This window comes from Pelecanus crispus, chromosome 1 (assembly GCF_030463565.1).
Source record: "Pelecanus crispus isolate bPelCri1 chromosome 1, bPelCri1.pri, whole genome shotgun sequence".
Classification (NCBI taxonomy): Eukaryota; Metazoa; Chordata; class Aves; order Pelecaniformes; family Pelecanidae; genus Pelecanus; species Pelecanus crispus.
Window position 1 is genome coordinate 45,936,706 of NC_134643.1, and position 15,838 is coordinate 45,952,543.

At 37.3% G+C, this 15,838-nt stretch overlaps 1 protein-coding gene across 1 annotated transcript in view; it reads left to right on the forward strand.

Annotated features, from left to right (window-relative positions):
* PTPRQ (protein tyrosine phosphatase receptor type Q) overlaps positions 1–15,531 on the forward strand; it is a 113,809-nt gene extending 98,278 nt beyond the window's left edge. The window contains exons 38-45 of the mRNA XM_075727964.1: positions 2,696–2,786; positions 4,194–4,270; positions 6,751–6,885; positions 6,998–7,123; positions 9,333–9,481; positions 11,280–11,415; positions 15,084–15,207; positions 15,494–15,531. Coding sequence (XP_075584079.1) covers positions 2,696–2,786; positions 4,194–4,270; positions 6,751–6,885; positions 6,998–7,123; positions 9,333–9,481; positions 11,280–11,415; positions 15,084–15,207; positions 15,494–15,531 — 876 coding nt within the window. The remainder of the gene's footprint in view (positions 1–2,695; positions 2,787–4,193; positions 4,271–6,750; positions 6,886–6,997; positions 7,124–9,332; positions 9,482–11,279; positions 11,416–15,083; positions 15,208–15,493) is intronic.
* The last annotated feature ends 307 nt before the right edge of the window (positions 15,532–15,838 follow it).

Genomic DNA, 15,838 nt, shown 5'->3' on the forward strand with positions numbered 1-15,838 from the left:
CCAAATTACTGAAACAAAAACACTTCTGTAAATGTTTTACAATAAGTTCTGTTCATGAATTAAAAACATGAAATACCTCTGAATGTCATCACAGTACCATAAAAGTACTACCATAAACAAAGTGGAAATTAATTTTTTCAAAGTTTTATGAGTCTGCAAAGAAATACGGTTTCTGTGACAAATTGTTATTGAAGCTGGGAATCCAAATAGTCTTTCCCCATACTGATGCAAAAGAATCGGTATGAGGCTTTTGAGCACTTGTTCAGATATGGAAGCACCATTACAAAAATAACATAATCTGCTTCTCTATTTCCTCTCTACTACAAAGTACTGTACAACAGTGCTACTTCTATACTAGTTAACTAGCAAGCTAAGCCGCAGAGGAGTGAGGCAAATGGGGCAAGTTAAAGTTCAAATGACATGCATATAATAGGGGATCCCATGGCCCTTAACACCTGCAAAACGCCGTAGGCGTTTTGCCTATGTTCTTCCTTCATGCAAAATTCAATGACAGAAATTTTGTGGGAGACTTTCAGCTTTCTGAATAAGAGGAATTTTAATATCTCCATCCTTAGCTGTGTTTTACTGTTCTTACCAAATCCTGACAGGAATGCACAGCACTCTACTCTGAGAACAGGGGTCTTTCTCTAGGTTCAGTTATAGGATTGGGGCTTTACTTCTCTAAGGGATTATTGAGACAAAAGGCAGAGGCAACTGAGTAGGTAAAAGAAATGTGCCTTGAGTATGGCAGAGGTTGATTCAAAGACAAGATTTTAAAATAATGAGTGCCTGTAAAGATATTTTTCTACAGTATGTTACAGTCCTTCATTTAGTTTTGTATTTACTTCATGTCTCTTAACCATGTTTTTTAATTCTTTAACATACAGATATAAATGGTAAGTCAGCCATTCTTTATAAGGTGATTTTAAGTCAGAAACTTTATTTTTAGAAGGAGCATAATCAGAGATTATTTTCCATAGGAAAAATAGATATTTAGATTTTGAAGGGCATGGATGGGATCTAGGCCCTTGTTAATTTTCAAAGGGAGATGAGCATCTAGTTGTTCTCTGCAATTCTTCCCCTAATTCTTTCCCCAAAGAAATATGTGTCAGAGCTAGGAAGAGAAGTCAGGTCCCTTGTCTGAAAGTCCTTTGCTTTCATCATGAAACCATCTTTCCCCTCCTGTTCAGAAGCACCTGAAGTTATATTATCGAGGATATAATTATAGAAGTGAAGTAGTCCTCATGCTTCAGGCCATAGGATTTTTGTCAGACGGTGAAAGAAACAAGTTTCTCATGGGATAATACTGCGTATGATACAGTTCAAGGGTTTTGAGCTCTCTTTTATATATCAGACATTATCCATTGTACAAAATAGGATATCAGATTAGATTAATTATTCATTTGGTTTATTACATCAGTTTTTAAATTATCCCATTTTGCTAATGCTCATGTTAAATTATTCTTAATACCTGAACCCATCAAATAAGGCTGACAAAATATTTGAATTAGCAATGAAAGAAAAACACCAGAATAAAAACCACTCCTGATCCTTCCATTTTTCATTACCTCTTTCATTTATTTACTTATTAACTTGCTAATAGTTGCCCATTAAATTTTATTTATAGAAGACAAACTATCTCAAATACCTGGGCAAAGGAGCACTTGAAAATAATTAACATTGAATCTGACAGTAGGGCTGTCTGCCCCACTTTTGGAATTAGCCTATGTAAAGAGTAACTGTTAATATTAAAAGACAAATCTGAGGGGATTACTCAGCACAAGAGGCAAAATTTTGTATTGTACTCACTCAAAGCAATAGGTAGATCTCTTCATTTGTATCTTAGATAGATGTTGAAATATTGTTGATGTTGAAATAGACTTGCATATAACATTTGTCAAACAAAGGGAAAATCTATTACAGTTAATGTAGGTATTAACTTAGAAATTCTGGCTAAGTTCTGGCTTTTCTAAGAGTTTTCTATTCTCTTATCACCACTACGAGGTCATCACATTAATACGTTTTCTCCATTAAGTTATGAAGTTCTCTCCACTCTTTTACTCAGCTTTGGAAATTATACCTATTTATGTACACAAACAACCCCATCAAATATGTTCCTCAATATGAGTGATTTATCCATCTCTGCCCTTCAGTAATAGAACTAATGACCAGTTATGAAACTGCAGTACAACCCAAAATAACTCTTCCCACCCCTTTCATAAACAGTCCTGTGAACAATAGCTAATTGCCAGTTGTCTCAACTTAATTAAATTCTCATCAGTTCTCCTGCTGCGGCAAGAACTCTCCCAAGCTACAGGAGTCAGGAAAAGGCATTATTCAAGAGTAAGGCTGAGTCAGTAGGGCATGGTAACCAAGCATGTGACTTCATGAAAAGACAGACAAGAACTACAAAAGGTGATAGGCTGACTTTATCTGGACTTGTAAAGGTGAAAGTTCATGTAAGCTTTAATTGTTCAACTTGACAGCATTGTCTGCAGTGCTGCATCTGACGTTGCTGGTGTAACTGGAGTTGACGGTGAGGTGGAATGCTCTGTAATGCTTCCAGCTGTTCTTAGAAATGCACTCTGTTGCAGAACTAAATAATTCTTCCTCTTACTGGAGTGATTGTGTCATATTTTATATTCACTGAAGGTGAAATGCAAAGGTTTGCCAACAAACCTTTATTCCTCTACAGGAACTTCCCAAGTTTCTTGAAGACCTTGCTTCAACTGATGCTGATCTGCCTTGGAACAGGTCTAAGAATCGTTTCCCAAACATAAAGCCATGTATGTGTGCTTACCGATCAACTCCTCCGTTTTGCTCTCTACCTTCGATAATGCAGCATATATTTGGAATGCAACTGTGTTTTTGTTTGATCTTTGAGATGGCAGAACAATCATGTCCACATTATGAAATAATTTTCTGTCAAGTAATCTGTCTTTTCATTGTGTTTTTTTAAAGACAGTTTTATTTGCAAGTAGCTTTCAACTTGCTCTCACAAGCTTTAATATGCAGGTGCAAGAAACTGTAGCCTCAATAGTTTCTTAGCTTTGTAATTCAAGCCATGTAGCAAACTCTTTAACATTCTTCCTTGGTTTTTTTTCCCTTTAGTGAGAAGTAATTTTTTTAAACATATAAAATCCACATGTTTGTGCATTCAGCTACCTCAGGAGCCTGGGTATGCTTTCTTGTGGATATGTGTACATGTGCTGCAAAGGTTCCACAGAAGATCAGAGTGACTGTATGATAACTTATAAGCCAAGGCTAGATTTTATCACAGGAGACAGGAGTCTGTCTCTCTGTACTCAACACTGCTTCATTTTTCAGTTAATAAGACAAGAAATGTCATTATTATTTTAGGCATTAGCTGTGATGTGAGATGGGGAGCATGGCATTCCTTGGTTAATAATGCTACATTCTGTGCTATTAACTTTTCAGAGCAGCTGTTCCTGCTATCTACTGCCTCATTCAAGACATACTCTAAGTTACAGTCACTAAAAATTGATATTCATGACACACAATGAAATAGAAACAGATGAGTTTCATAAATCTTTAACTTTGTATTTAATTTTTTTTACTAAGTAGAGGACCAAACATCAACATTTGGAATGTTTGGTTTCAGCATTTACTTATTCACATATGACATCTTTCCTGTTTTTTGTCATTTCTGCATACACACTGTGGGCCCAAATCAGAAACCCTCAATCTTTTTTTTTTTTCCTGTAATAATGAGCTTACCTTATGCAAAAGAATTAAAAGTGTATAAAAGTGCCAGGATCTGGCTCAATTCTGTGACCTGGACAGCAAGTATGTAGGAAAGACTGTCAGACCCCTGACCCTGCTGTCTGATTCACACGGAGGTTGTCTGCGCTAGAACAGCGTGGCTTAAAGTACATGGGCTACCTTTAAGCAGAGTGATCTCCCAGACGTACATCAAATTGGAGGTTTTGGCACGTTCACCATTTTAATTAAAAGTATTATATTAAAATATGTCTGGAACATTAAAGAATGACCATACAGTAATGAAAAGTGGTTAAATTCCCTTTGTAATTAGTGCTCTACTATGTCAAGTATTGTTAGATTAGCAACAATAACAGTATTTTTGATTTCTTAGCACTCCAGGAACACTTGTTACATGTGTCTGTGGTTTTTGAACAAATCTTTTAGTTAAATAGATTTTATTTCCATGATAGATAATAACAACAGAGTAAAGCTGATGCCTGATGCTGGTATTCCTGGATCTGACTACATTAATGCCAGCTACGTGTCTGTAAGTAGAAAGTCTCTCACGTTTTTACTATATTTGTTTTCTGGTAGAAGAGAGAGTAAAAAAATAACTTGCAAGAAGAACAGGATTCTAATTTTTCTTTCATTCACTACAGCTACTGTTGCCATGGCATTGTTCAAATGACTCATGTGGCATCAAACATGACTAGTTAAAAATATAAATTAAGCCATCTTCATTGCTAAGCAATGATTTTCAGTAGTAATCAAAACTGTGTCCAACAAATTGCTTTCTATAAATTGTCTCATACCATTATCATTAAAGACAATAGTGAAACTCCCACTGAGGTCAATTGTTTAGACAGGCGTTATTTGGTCTCTTGGTTCAGGAGTTGGAGCTATTGTATATGAACAGGACAATATAAAGATAACTGAACTGAAAAGTTTCATAGAAATGGCTAATAATGTTGGTGAGTGGGATTGGTATGTCTCTTACTTTGTGAAAGTTATGATGGAGGAAAATGCAAATAGGCTTCTTGAAGAAGAAACTAATATTTTTCATCCTCAGCTTTTTTCCTAGAACTTCCATTTTCTAATTGTGTTCTCAGTAAATTCTTCATCTATATTTATCTCATTTTTGTCCTGTTGAAGCTCAAAGTGTGACTTATAATTATGCATTTAATTTGTTGTAGCAGTGGCTGGTGGTCTCACACGAGGCCAAGACTTGATTTGCACTCAGCACTATTCAAACACATAGCAAGGCATGCAGACTGTAGTCTGAACAGATGGCACAATGGCATGTGGAAATAGTTATTTTCAGGTAATTAAGAGACATTCACAGAGAATAAGCAATAGAGCTGAGAGCATCTTTCTCTCTCGTTAGCAGAAGCTATTTATTCCCTTTATATGGAATGTCCTAGTTCTGACAGTTAGCAGATAGGAAGAGCTGTGCCATGCTGTTACTTGACACTGGGACTATCCACAGAACCACTGAGAAGGAGACCAGACAGCTTGGAGCATGGCCTCATCTTTATCCTTCCTGACACTACCTGACATGCCAAGGCTTAGGCAGGGAACACTAACAGCAACTTCCAAAAAGCTGCAGCAAAAGCCAACTGCAGAGAGTGTTCCCTGCTGAGATTTTGCATGTCTTTACTGCATACAGCCATCTCACTTGAGGTCACCGTTCATCAGTGAATAGGCAGCTGTAATGTTACCATTTCTCAGGGCTAAAGCTTTGCCATTTATATGCTCTCACTTTCCATGTTTGTGGATGCGTAAATTTATAAATGCATATAGCTGTAAATATACAATATGTGTGTGTGTGTGTGTATGTACATACCTATTTATCTAGGTGTATATATGTATGCGTACATATAAAGAGAGGGAAAGAGAGGTCTTGTATATAGTTTTAACAAATGGGAACTTGGCTGCTACTTTTATTTTCATTGGTTAAACAAGAAAAAGTCAGTAACTGAACTGTAAGCTTTGCATCCCTGAATTATAGTTTCTCACCTCACTCTTAAACTAGGGAGGATTAACATAGTTTCTCACTGCCACCTGTTCTGTGTATTATAGATGGAGTAAGTAACAGGCAGCTGTGAATTATAGGGCTATAATTCCAACAAGGAGCTTCAGTGCTGCTATAAACTACTGTGTCAGTTCTTTTGAGCAATAAGCAGAACTCTGTGATACTATAGACTGCTAGCTCTACAGCATAAATTTATTGCTATTATTGCTATTGTTATTTTAGACTTTCTGTAGTACATAAGAGTTCCTGTAGGGTACGCTTAGTTTCTTTGAGGAAACAGATCCATGAGAACTGATGCACTGACAGCATTTATACAGATTTTTTCAACAAACTTCCTTCTCCCCATGTTTTACATCGATTTATGAATGAACTAAACAGCAGAAGCCAACACTAAAATAAAAGTCATCCCGTACAGTAGGTTTCTCAAAGACCTTTTATCAAAGATCATTTGTTTGAGTAAGCTCCATCCCTAAGTTACAGCAGATCCCTGACGATCACTGGAAGGACAAGGTCATCAGTGTGGTGCATGGCTTACACTAGCTCTCAGACCATTCCTTAGTTGTTTCCCTGACTCCACTGCTCCTTAGCACTATTTAATTGAGTTTGTTGGCCGTGTCCTGACACAGTTCTCGGTGGCCTCTGGCTGGCTCTGCACTAAGGCTAATATGAAGGCTTAGATATTTTTGAATGGGAATTACTGACCTGATGTCCCTGTAATTTCTCTGCTAAATGCATTTCTATTAGGATGGCATTTCCCAAACTTTATTAGAGCATCAGTTCATAACTGATCTGCATGGTGGAAAAAATGCCAGTATTTCCTTAGGTTTCCAAGGCCATCTGTCACGCAATGATTAGCCAGGCCTGTGCCAATTCGTTTAGTATGTCTGACAAGGTTCTAGCCTTAGGCATGATAGCTACAGGCACAAACATGAGTTACATGCAAACTCTTTTTTTCCTTGCCAACCATTATGTATTAAATATTTTATTTTTCTTAGGGTTATTTATGTCCAAATGAGTTTATTGCAACTCAGGGACCATTACCAGGAACAGTGGGCGATTTCTGGAGAATGGTGTGGGAGACGAGGGCAAAAACACTTGTGATGCTTACACAATGTTTTGAAAAAGGGCGGGTAAGTTACCAGTGTACCAATTAACAGCATTTTATATAATTGGAAATTCTGTATGTAGTTTCTGTCAAGATTATAATATGCTCATTGTTAATTAGTAATCATCTCCCTGCAGATAAGATGTCATCAGTACTGGCCAGAAGATAATAAACCAGTTACAGTGTTTGGGGATATAGTGATTACTAAATTGGTGGAAGATATTCAAATAGACTGGACCATCAGAGATCTAAAAATTGAAAGGGTAAGCTAGAACTGGAAGCTGATTTAATAAAACTCATCCAACACCTCAAAGAACATCAGATGTGCTCCATCCCACCCAACTATCCCTCAGTATTATTCTTTTACTCTTTTAATGCACATGCATTGTACCACCTGGTTTTCCTCCATTTTGTTTTCATTTCTGGATTTTTTTTCCCCTGAGAATTTTCTCCAGTTTCTGTCACAAAGAGCTCAGATATGTGGCTGACGTGCTATGAAGGGCCTATAGAGGTTACTGAACCTCTGGTCTGGTGGGAGGTGAAGTTTCTATTTGGACACCTCAGTTGTCTCTTCTAGAAAGGAGTAATCCTAACCATTCTGGGATCAGACAAATCCCTTTGAATGTGTCCCTCTCAGATTAAAGGGCAAGATTCTCTGGTGCAGCGCAGCTGTTTTTCATTGTACCACCAGTTGTATTGGCCTCCACCCCCAGGCAATTCACCCAATATAAATGAGAATCATCAGTATTACTCCCACTCTTTGTGCTGGGAAGGGGGTGGGAGGTACAGCATAGATGTTCATCTTTGTCATGATCCACAACTATAGTTTCCACTCTTTGGAAAAATTAGCACCCAGCATTAAGTCAGACCAGCAGGTGGGCTCAGAAGGCAATCTGGGCATAATGACCCAAGATGAAGTCAGCCTTCTTCTGCACTCCCAACATTGACCTGTATTGTATGCAGTGCAGCCAAATCCTAGGACCTGAACTCGGCTATCCAAATACATGCATTACCATCCTGTGGCATGTGCACGTGACAACAGGAACACAGCAGTTAGGGGATTGTCTCAGCGGTCATCCCATAAGGATATGTTGTGCACATAGTACAGGACAATTCAGTATTGTAAAATGAGTGAAAGAAGATAAACTTTTTTTTCAGCTAAAATAAGACATAGAGCAAACAAGACTGGAAAAGGCACTATTTAGAGTAAAAATGTATGCCAGCAAAATGTGAAGTCACCTGTGTTAACCAGGGTGAGGCTGAAAAGAAAGCAAAACATAGCCTAAATTGACTAAGTGATCCATTTACTGTAGCTGAACTACCCTGCACAAGAAGCTATGTCCCTTGTTAAATGTGCCGTATTGCTGGCTTTAAGATTGTACTTCATCTTCCATTCACAAATGGATGGATTCTTGATGATCTTTCAGTGAAGGGAAGAAGCATATGTGAGGGAAATCATTCACAATTATTGCCATATTGCATCCACAGTCACTTCTCTTTTGTTTTTATGTTGATCAATTTTAAAAATATAAATCCAAAGTACTTGCTACACATAATTGTTCACAGTTGTTCAGTGTTTCTTGCAATATGAAAAGAGCAAGTGGTTGGTTCAAAATAAATAAAAAAAGGGAACTGTTTCATGACACAAAATTTGATTAAATTGTGGTACTCCTTGCTGCAAGATATTGTGAATGCTAAAAACCTACAGGGCTTCATAAAATCTGGAGAAATTAGTAGAAGAAAATTGTGACAAGTACTATTAAATTTCGAGATACCATCTCTGACTGAGGCAGTTCATAAGTAACAAACTATTAAGAATGGAAAGGATATTCTGTAGAGCTGTAGACACATTGCTGTCATGTTTTATGTTTTTCCCTAAGATTTTTCCTTGACTACTGTTGGAAATAGGATATTGGTCTTGACAGGCTTTGGCAGGATCCTGGGTTTTCATTCTTATGTCCTTCATAGTTAATTTAGTTATCAGATCATAACCAGCTCTTTTCTTCGAGTTACTATTGCTGCTGCTCTGATTGAAAGGGCATCAAACACTTAGAAAATATATTTGTGTTTACCAATATAGGTGTGTTTGCCTTGACTACGTTAGATCAGTCTTAGAATGGTTGCTTTTCCCTAAACAAATTTTTCAGCCCAGTTCACTAAACTTCTAAATGAGCTATAGAAACTTCAACCTGTAATCTACAAACTACATTGATACAGTGACTGAAGTCAAAGGGAGAGTGACTGCTGAAGTCATTAATACTTCATGAAAGATGGACTTGATGCCATCTCTCTCAAAAAATCTGCCATAAGATCTGTGCACAGCAAATTATCCCTTGGCACAAGCACGTCTTAGAATTATTATGCTATTCTGCCTTTCTTTTTTACATTAAATTGCTGAGAAGTTTACATGTAGCTTACTGGATCTTCTGTCTCATTTCTTCTGCAAAATGTGCCTTATTTTATATTTTTCAGCATGGAGACTGCATGATGGTGCGGCAGTGTAACTTTACTTCTTGGCCGGAACATGGAGTCCCTGAAACTACTGCACCAATTATCCATTTTGTAAAACTTATCCGTGCAAGTCGAGCACATGATAGTACACCAATGGTGGTTCACTGCAGGTAAGCATATTCACCAAATCCTTATTTAGTATCTTATCATTTCAAGTGCGTATTAATGCTCAGGGAGGTTGCCAGAAAAAGAACAATGAAAGCTGAGTGCACAGGTATGCTTCTAGTATGTACAGCAGTGCAGCTTTCTCTAGCAGTGCTCTGTAGTCCTTTCTAGGTGGTCAAATGCCAAAATGTGTCTGTTCTTCCATTCTTGGAAATCCCATGGAGGTGATGTCAGTGAAATAGCTACTTCAACAATTACCATAAGGTACTGCTGGATTTATCTCAGTTTTCCTCTTTATCATAAGAAGATACTGACGTGTTGGTTTTCAGTACTTCTATTATAGTTATAGTCTTCTTAAGAAATAAGTATTAAAAATTGTATTTAAAATGGACATGTCATATCAAGAGGAAGAAACTATATGGGAGCCACAGAAAATGACAAATAGGAATAAGGGTTGGCATATGCCAGATTTTGAGCTTGGATGCCTGTAAACAGCTAAAATCTATATTTAGGCTCTTAAATAAATAGTCTGGTGGTTAGAGGTGTTCAGCTGTCATAGTTCCCATTGATTTCATACTCAACACTCTTAAACAGCTATTTCAAAGAGTAAGTGTGTGGGGAAGGGTAGGTCTTCAGGAAGGTGGTGAGTGTGCCTGCATTTCTGTGCAGGTCAGTGTTCCTACCAAATGAGTGGGCACGCTCCAAAATAGTGATCTGACCTCAGAGGTCTGCGATTGATTCTTGGGCTCGTTCTGACTCAGTGTGAGTCTGGAAATATGCGGAAGGAAAAGCTGGGTTTGGTGCCACAAGTCTCTTCCCTAACTGTCCAGTTATCATGCATGGGAGTTCTTTTTATTTGTCCTCCGTGTCTACAGGTGCCACCCACAGTGGGTGATAAAGCCTCATTTTATTTGATATTGTTGTCATTGACAGTTTGACATTTCCCTCAACTGCAGGGGCCAGAGAGACTATTACAGGAGAGAAGTAAACAGTCTTCATGTTTTGAGGACACTTACGTGCTCTGGGGCCCCTGTGCAATGAATCGTATCCCCTTTTCACAACACAGATACATAGAGGGGCCAGCATGGGCCAGATACTCCACCTGTGCTCAAATTCCCGGAGAGAGCAGCAGTATGTGTTCTCATATCCAGAAAGCTTATTCATTCTTTCCTGCTCATTAGATCTTGCAGGTTCAAGAGAGTTTTGCTATACATTTCCTGATTATCTGCAGTAATATACTCTGCATTTATTACACTAATTGAAGAGAAGTCTGATAGTGATTTTGAGAAAATCCTATTTGTTTTCCAACCTTGAAATAAAACGCTAGCGACCAGTGTATCTTGCACACACGTCCTCCTTTTAAAAGTATTTTCTTTTAAATATTTTGCTAGATCCCATGTTGTTTTGTCTCAAATACCAAAAGCATCACCTGGATTCCCAGGTGTGATTTCACAAAATCTTGTGATATTTTTTCTTTGTATTGGTGAGCTCTAGAAAATTCACGGAAAAGCTGTAGCACCATTTTTCCACTTATACAGGTTCAGTTTAGTTATATCTCATTTGTCCGCTGCAACCCCTTCTCAAATCAAAATCATAACATGGCTCAAATCCAGATTTCACTTGATCTCATTCAGCAAGGAGACACACACACACGCGCAGAAGTAAATACTGAAAAAGATTTAATTTTTTCCAAAGTTTTCCTTTCACAATAAACTTAATTTAACCAGAATATTCTAAGAAAATATTTTATACTAAAAAAATTAACATAAAAACTTTATTTTATCTCGTGTATTATGTTTGCAGTGCTGGTGTTGGAAGAACAGGTGTTTATATTGCACTTGACCATTTAACCCAACATGTAAATGACCATGATTTTGTGGATATCTATGGACTGGTAGCTGAGTTAAGAAGTGAAAGAATGTGTATGGTACAGAATCTGGTAAGATTTATATATTTATCTATTCTGTTTTCCTGTTATTAAAAAGTTAGACATCTGATCTCCTACAAAACAAGACTAGAAAGCTCAGAGCAATCAGCTGCCTAATATATTTTCTACCAAATCCTGCTTCCATTTGGATTTGAAGCACTGCACAAATGTATTGCTTTTATCTATTTAAGTATATTTGGCCAGCAAAGTCTTGACAAGTGCTGAAAAGACTGCTGGGGTATTTAGTTTTAGAACCTAAATCATAATTTCTCAGACTTTGAGAAAGTTCATTTCAAGTTTTGGGTGAAGAACAGTTGTTAAATAAAAATTGGATTTGCTCATGCACTACTTAATTTGACTTTATTTACTACTTAACTGTATTTTTTGTGTATGTACATGTAGGATATTCTCCAAACTTTAAAATATTCATTTACCTTTGGCCTCATTAATGATCCCTTGATTCTTTTTAAATTGCTTCAAATAAAATAATGCATAGGGATAGCATTAAGCAGAGTCTTCAGAATTTGCAAAATGAAGGCAATGGTGGGTTTGGGTCTAAAGAAGTGCATTTCTGGCAGACTTATTTTGTATGGACGTGTTAGTGATGACCTGCTGGTAAGGAAGACCTCTGCTGTATCTGGATATCTGGCAATATATGTAAAGGAGTGATAGCAGAATTTAAAGCTGATCCTAAATGCCCAGTGGAATGGCAATCGAGCTGTATTTGCATAAGGCTTCTGGAATAAGCCTCCTGCAGGCCAGCTCTAAGCCAAGGCTGCTGCCTGAAGCCTTTGAGTTTGCAGCGTGACTTACCAACTTCTCAGTATGGGTGAGCAGTTTCAGGATGAACTTCCACATGACTGGTGGATTTCATGTAAAGAGACTTGTTCCATTAGGAATGCAATTCTGCTGTTCTATATCGTGTCAGAATATACGCAAAGTGTGTCAGGATGTACAAAGAGAGGTTCACCTCTCCAGCAACTGCACTTCGGAAGTTTTTGTGAGACCTATCTGGTGATACTGTGCCATGCTGTTTCTTGTAAGGTGCTGTCTGATTACCAGTTGCTTTCAAATTTTCCTTTTGAAGTCTTGATGCAGCTAAACAATTGCTAGAACTTTCCTGTGATGATGAATTCTGGGAATACTTTTTTTGGTTGTTATTTTACGCCTTTGACTAGAAATAGAATAATCTGAAAATAAGGCAAAGGCCGGAAGACAATTTAATGGGCGGCCCCCCAAAATAAAATCATAAACCAGAAAGACATTTGATAAGATCAATGTAGATTTTAAAAACATGTATTATTTTTGTGTACCTCTTCATTTTCATATTTTGGCAGAGCCTAGAAAAAGATGTGCCAAAATGCAATAGAAGATGATAGTCTCGTAGTTCTGATTTCCAAACAGATGAAGTATTGATCTATATTCTAGCTGCAAAATTCTGAGACAGGTTGTTCTCTGTCCAGGCCATTTCTAGCTCTGTTTGCAAGACTACAAAATGCAGATCAGCACTAAAACTTGCCCAAAGAATACCAAATCTTGTAAAGTTTTATGATGGATTCAGTAGTCAAGCTATTCTGACAGTTCTGTTGTAAAATACTGTTTAATAGTCTATAATTCAGATTTTATGTGATCAACACAGAAGATATGAAGAGAGGAGCACTTCCTTCCCAGAACTCAGTTTAGAGATCCCTCAGTCAAACTGTCTGTAAGATCTGTGAGTAAAATAAATAAAAACTGATTGCTCTCAGACCTGTTTTTTGCTTGATTATAGCTTCAGAAGAGTTGTCCTTTTGCCAGCAGAGCCACTCTCTTTTACTGTAGCCAATAGGCATAGACTGGCCCACATCTGTGCAATTAAACACCTCTGCAGTTACCACTCGCTTCCCAAGCTCTCTATAGGGAATGACCCATAGTCTGCAGTAACTCCTGAAACACCTGGAAATTATTTGAGATAGTGCTGGTTCATGTGGATCAAAACTATGCAAGGGACTATCAAAACAATTTGAGGTAGTTTGGATGATCAAGTTCCACTGGCTGGCAATGTACGCGGACACTGTTTAATTCCCTACTGTAGATATAATTTCAATATCCTGGTACTCTGCCTGGTGGCCTGTGCATTTCCAAGGCCTGCCCTTGGACTACAGGTAAAGTGCACAACCTCATATTTAGTGAACTTTTTTATTCTTTCTCCCACTTCAATCCATGAAAAAGACTTTCAAATAATTAAGAATGTCATTAATTCTAACTAGGAAAATAACTAGTGACGCATACATTCCCCAGGTATCCTGCTTCACTTTCCCCTGGCAAACCCAGAAGGATTTTCATTGCTACATGCTCACAAGTAGCTGTGTGAATGCAAAAGATTATGGAGCTTTCAGAGTCTGCCTTCTGACTGGAATAACCAATCTAAACTCCACTGAAACTTAAGAACGTCATTCTAGAAATCCATATTTCTCCAGTGAATCTGTTAAAGTTATCGCCTTGCCAAGTCAAGTACAAAGGCTAGTTTGAAGTAATGCCATGCTGTTGCTCCAGTAAGCGAGCTATTGAAAAGCGTACTGGTACCGTGTACTGCAGGGGCCTGTGAAAGTCTGTTTTAATTACCCATGGCTCTGGAGCTGTAACCCTAAAATATATCCATGTAAACAAATTTCTCTTATACACCCGAGACACTTGAATTGAAAATTGATGGCAGTTTGGAAACAAAAGAGCAATTATTGAGCAGAAAAGTTACATATGTATTTACCTGTGCAAATGTCAAAGAAGTTAAAGTTACTTTGGTCATCTCCATCTGTAGATGTTCAGAACCCATCTGGACAAGGTCCTGGGCAACATGCTTTAGCTGACCCAGCTTGAGCAGTGAGAGTTGCACTAGGTGGTCTGAAGAGGTCCCTTCCAACCTAAACGAATCTGTGATCTGGCTCATTCTCTGCATCTACGTACACAGTACTTCTCCTGTGTGAAGATACGCTTAACCCATTTATTTCCTTTCTATGTGTTTTCGTTCTTTTATTTTATTCTTTATTTCATTCTTACATTGCCTTTTGTTAATTTTTCTCTTTTCAGTAGTCATTACCCAGAGTTACTTTATGGCCATGGAAGTGTCAGATTAACTTTGCTTGCCCACTCTTTGCATTATATTCTGTTAAAGATGATGCTACATTCTAAGAAGTATCACTAAAATAATGTGGTTTTTTGCTCTTAGCAATGGTGCATACTCCTAGAACATGTAGATTTACTTGAACTTTTGCATTTGAGTGCACCCTGCTGGTTTTCTCTATGCTAGAAAGAGGAAAATTTTCTTATCTAAATATCACATTCATGTGGTTCAGTTTCTTCAGCCTGAGTCTAGTGGCAAAAAGTAATCAAACAAATTTTCATAGAAGAAACCTTTACAGAAAATTGTGGAACAGCCTATTAGTCTCAGTTATGATTAGTCTAATTTCATGTATCTTAGTGGGTGTAAGAATTAAGATGTTCTGACAAATTTTAATGCATTATGCCTCATAATGAATGAAATCAGATCAGGCATGTATGATATCACTGAAGTACTGAGATTGCTGAGTTAAACTGCAGTTACTTTGAGAACATCTAAATGTTATATAAAAAAATTAAAAGTTTTTTGGTATTACAAGTACATTTTTCTTCTAATCAAACATCTTTAAATTCACATCTTGCAGGCACAATATATATTTTTGCATCAATGCGTATTGGATCTGTTGACAAGCAGGGGAAGTAGTCAGCCCATATGTTTTGTAAATTATTCAGCACTGCAAAAGATGGACTCTCTGGATGCCATGGAAGGTAAGGAGATACAGATTGTCTCAAATATTATTTTCTCATAGCATGTGCCTTGACTTGTCCAGACTAAGAAGCAGAAACAAATACTTTGACATGCATTTTTTGGCTTCAGAAGTGTAATTTTCTAGCATTTTGCTGCCCTTTAGTCTCCCTCATGGTAGTAGTCATTGCTCAAGATTTCCACTTTTTTCCCTGCAAGATCTTTTAAATTCAGCCGAAACAGTTATCTGCCATTAGTTACTATTTGTTTACAAGGTAGGTTAATGTAATGTATCTGTTTCTTTTGTAGGTGATGTGGAGCTTGAATGGGAAGAAACTACCATGTAAATAGTAAGACTACCTATTAAAGATGCTGAAAATTTGAAAGTCAGTCATATGTTTCTGCGCACAGGGGCCAAAATGAGTTCCCCTATTTTGATGATTAAAATAAACAGAGATGATTGAAACAGCTTTTCTTCTGTCAATGTGCCTTCATAAATATGTTAAAATATTTTATTCAGATCACTGAGCAATAATGATTTGGAGTACTTTTGCACAGACTGCACTTCTGGTGTTATATGAATACTGTATTCAGTATGTATTTAAATAGAAAGTGTGTTTGAACATATTCCTTTTTTCCAGTTATCTTTGTAAA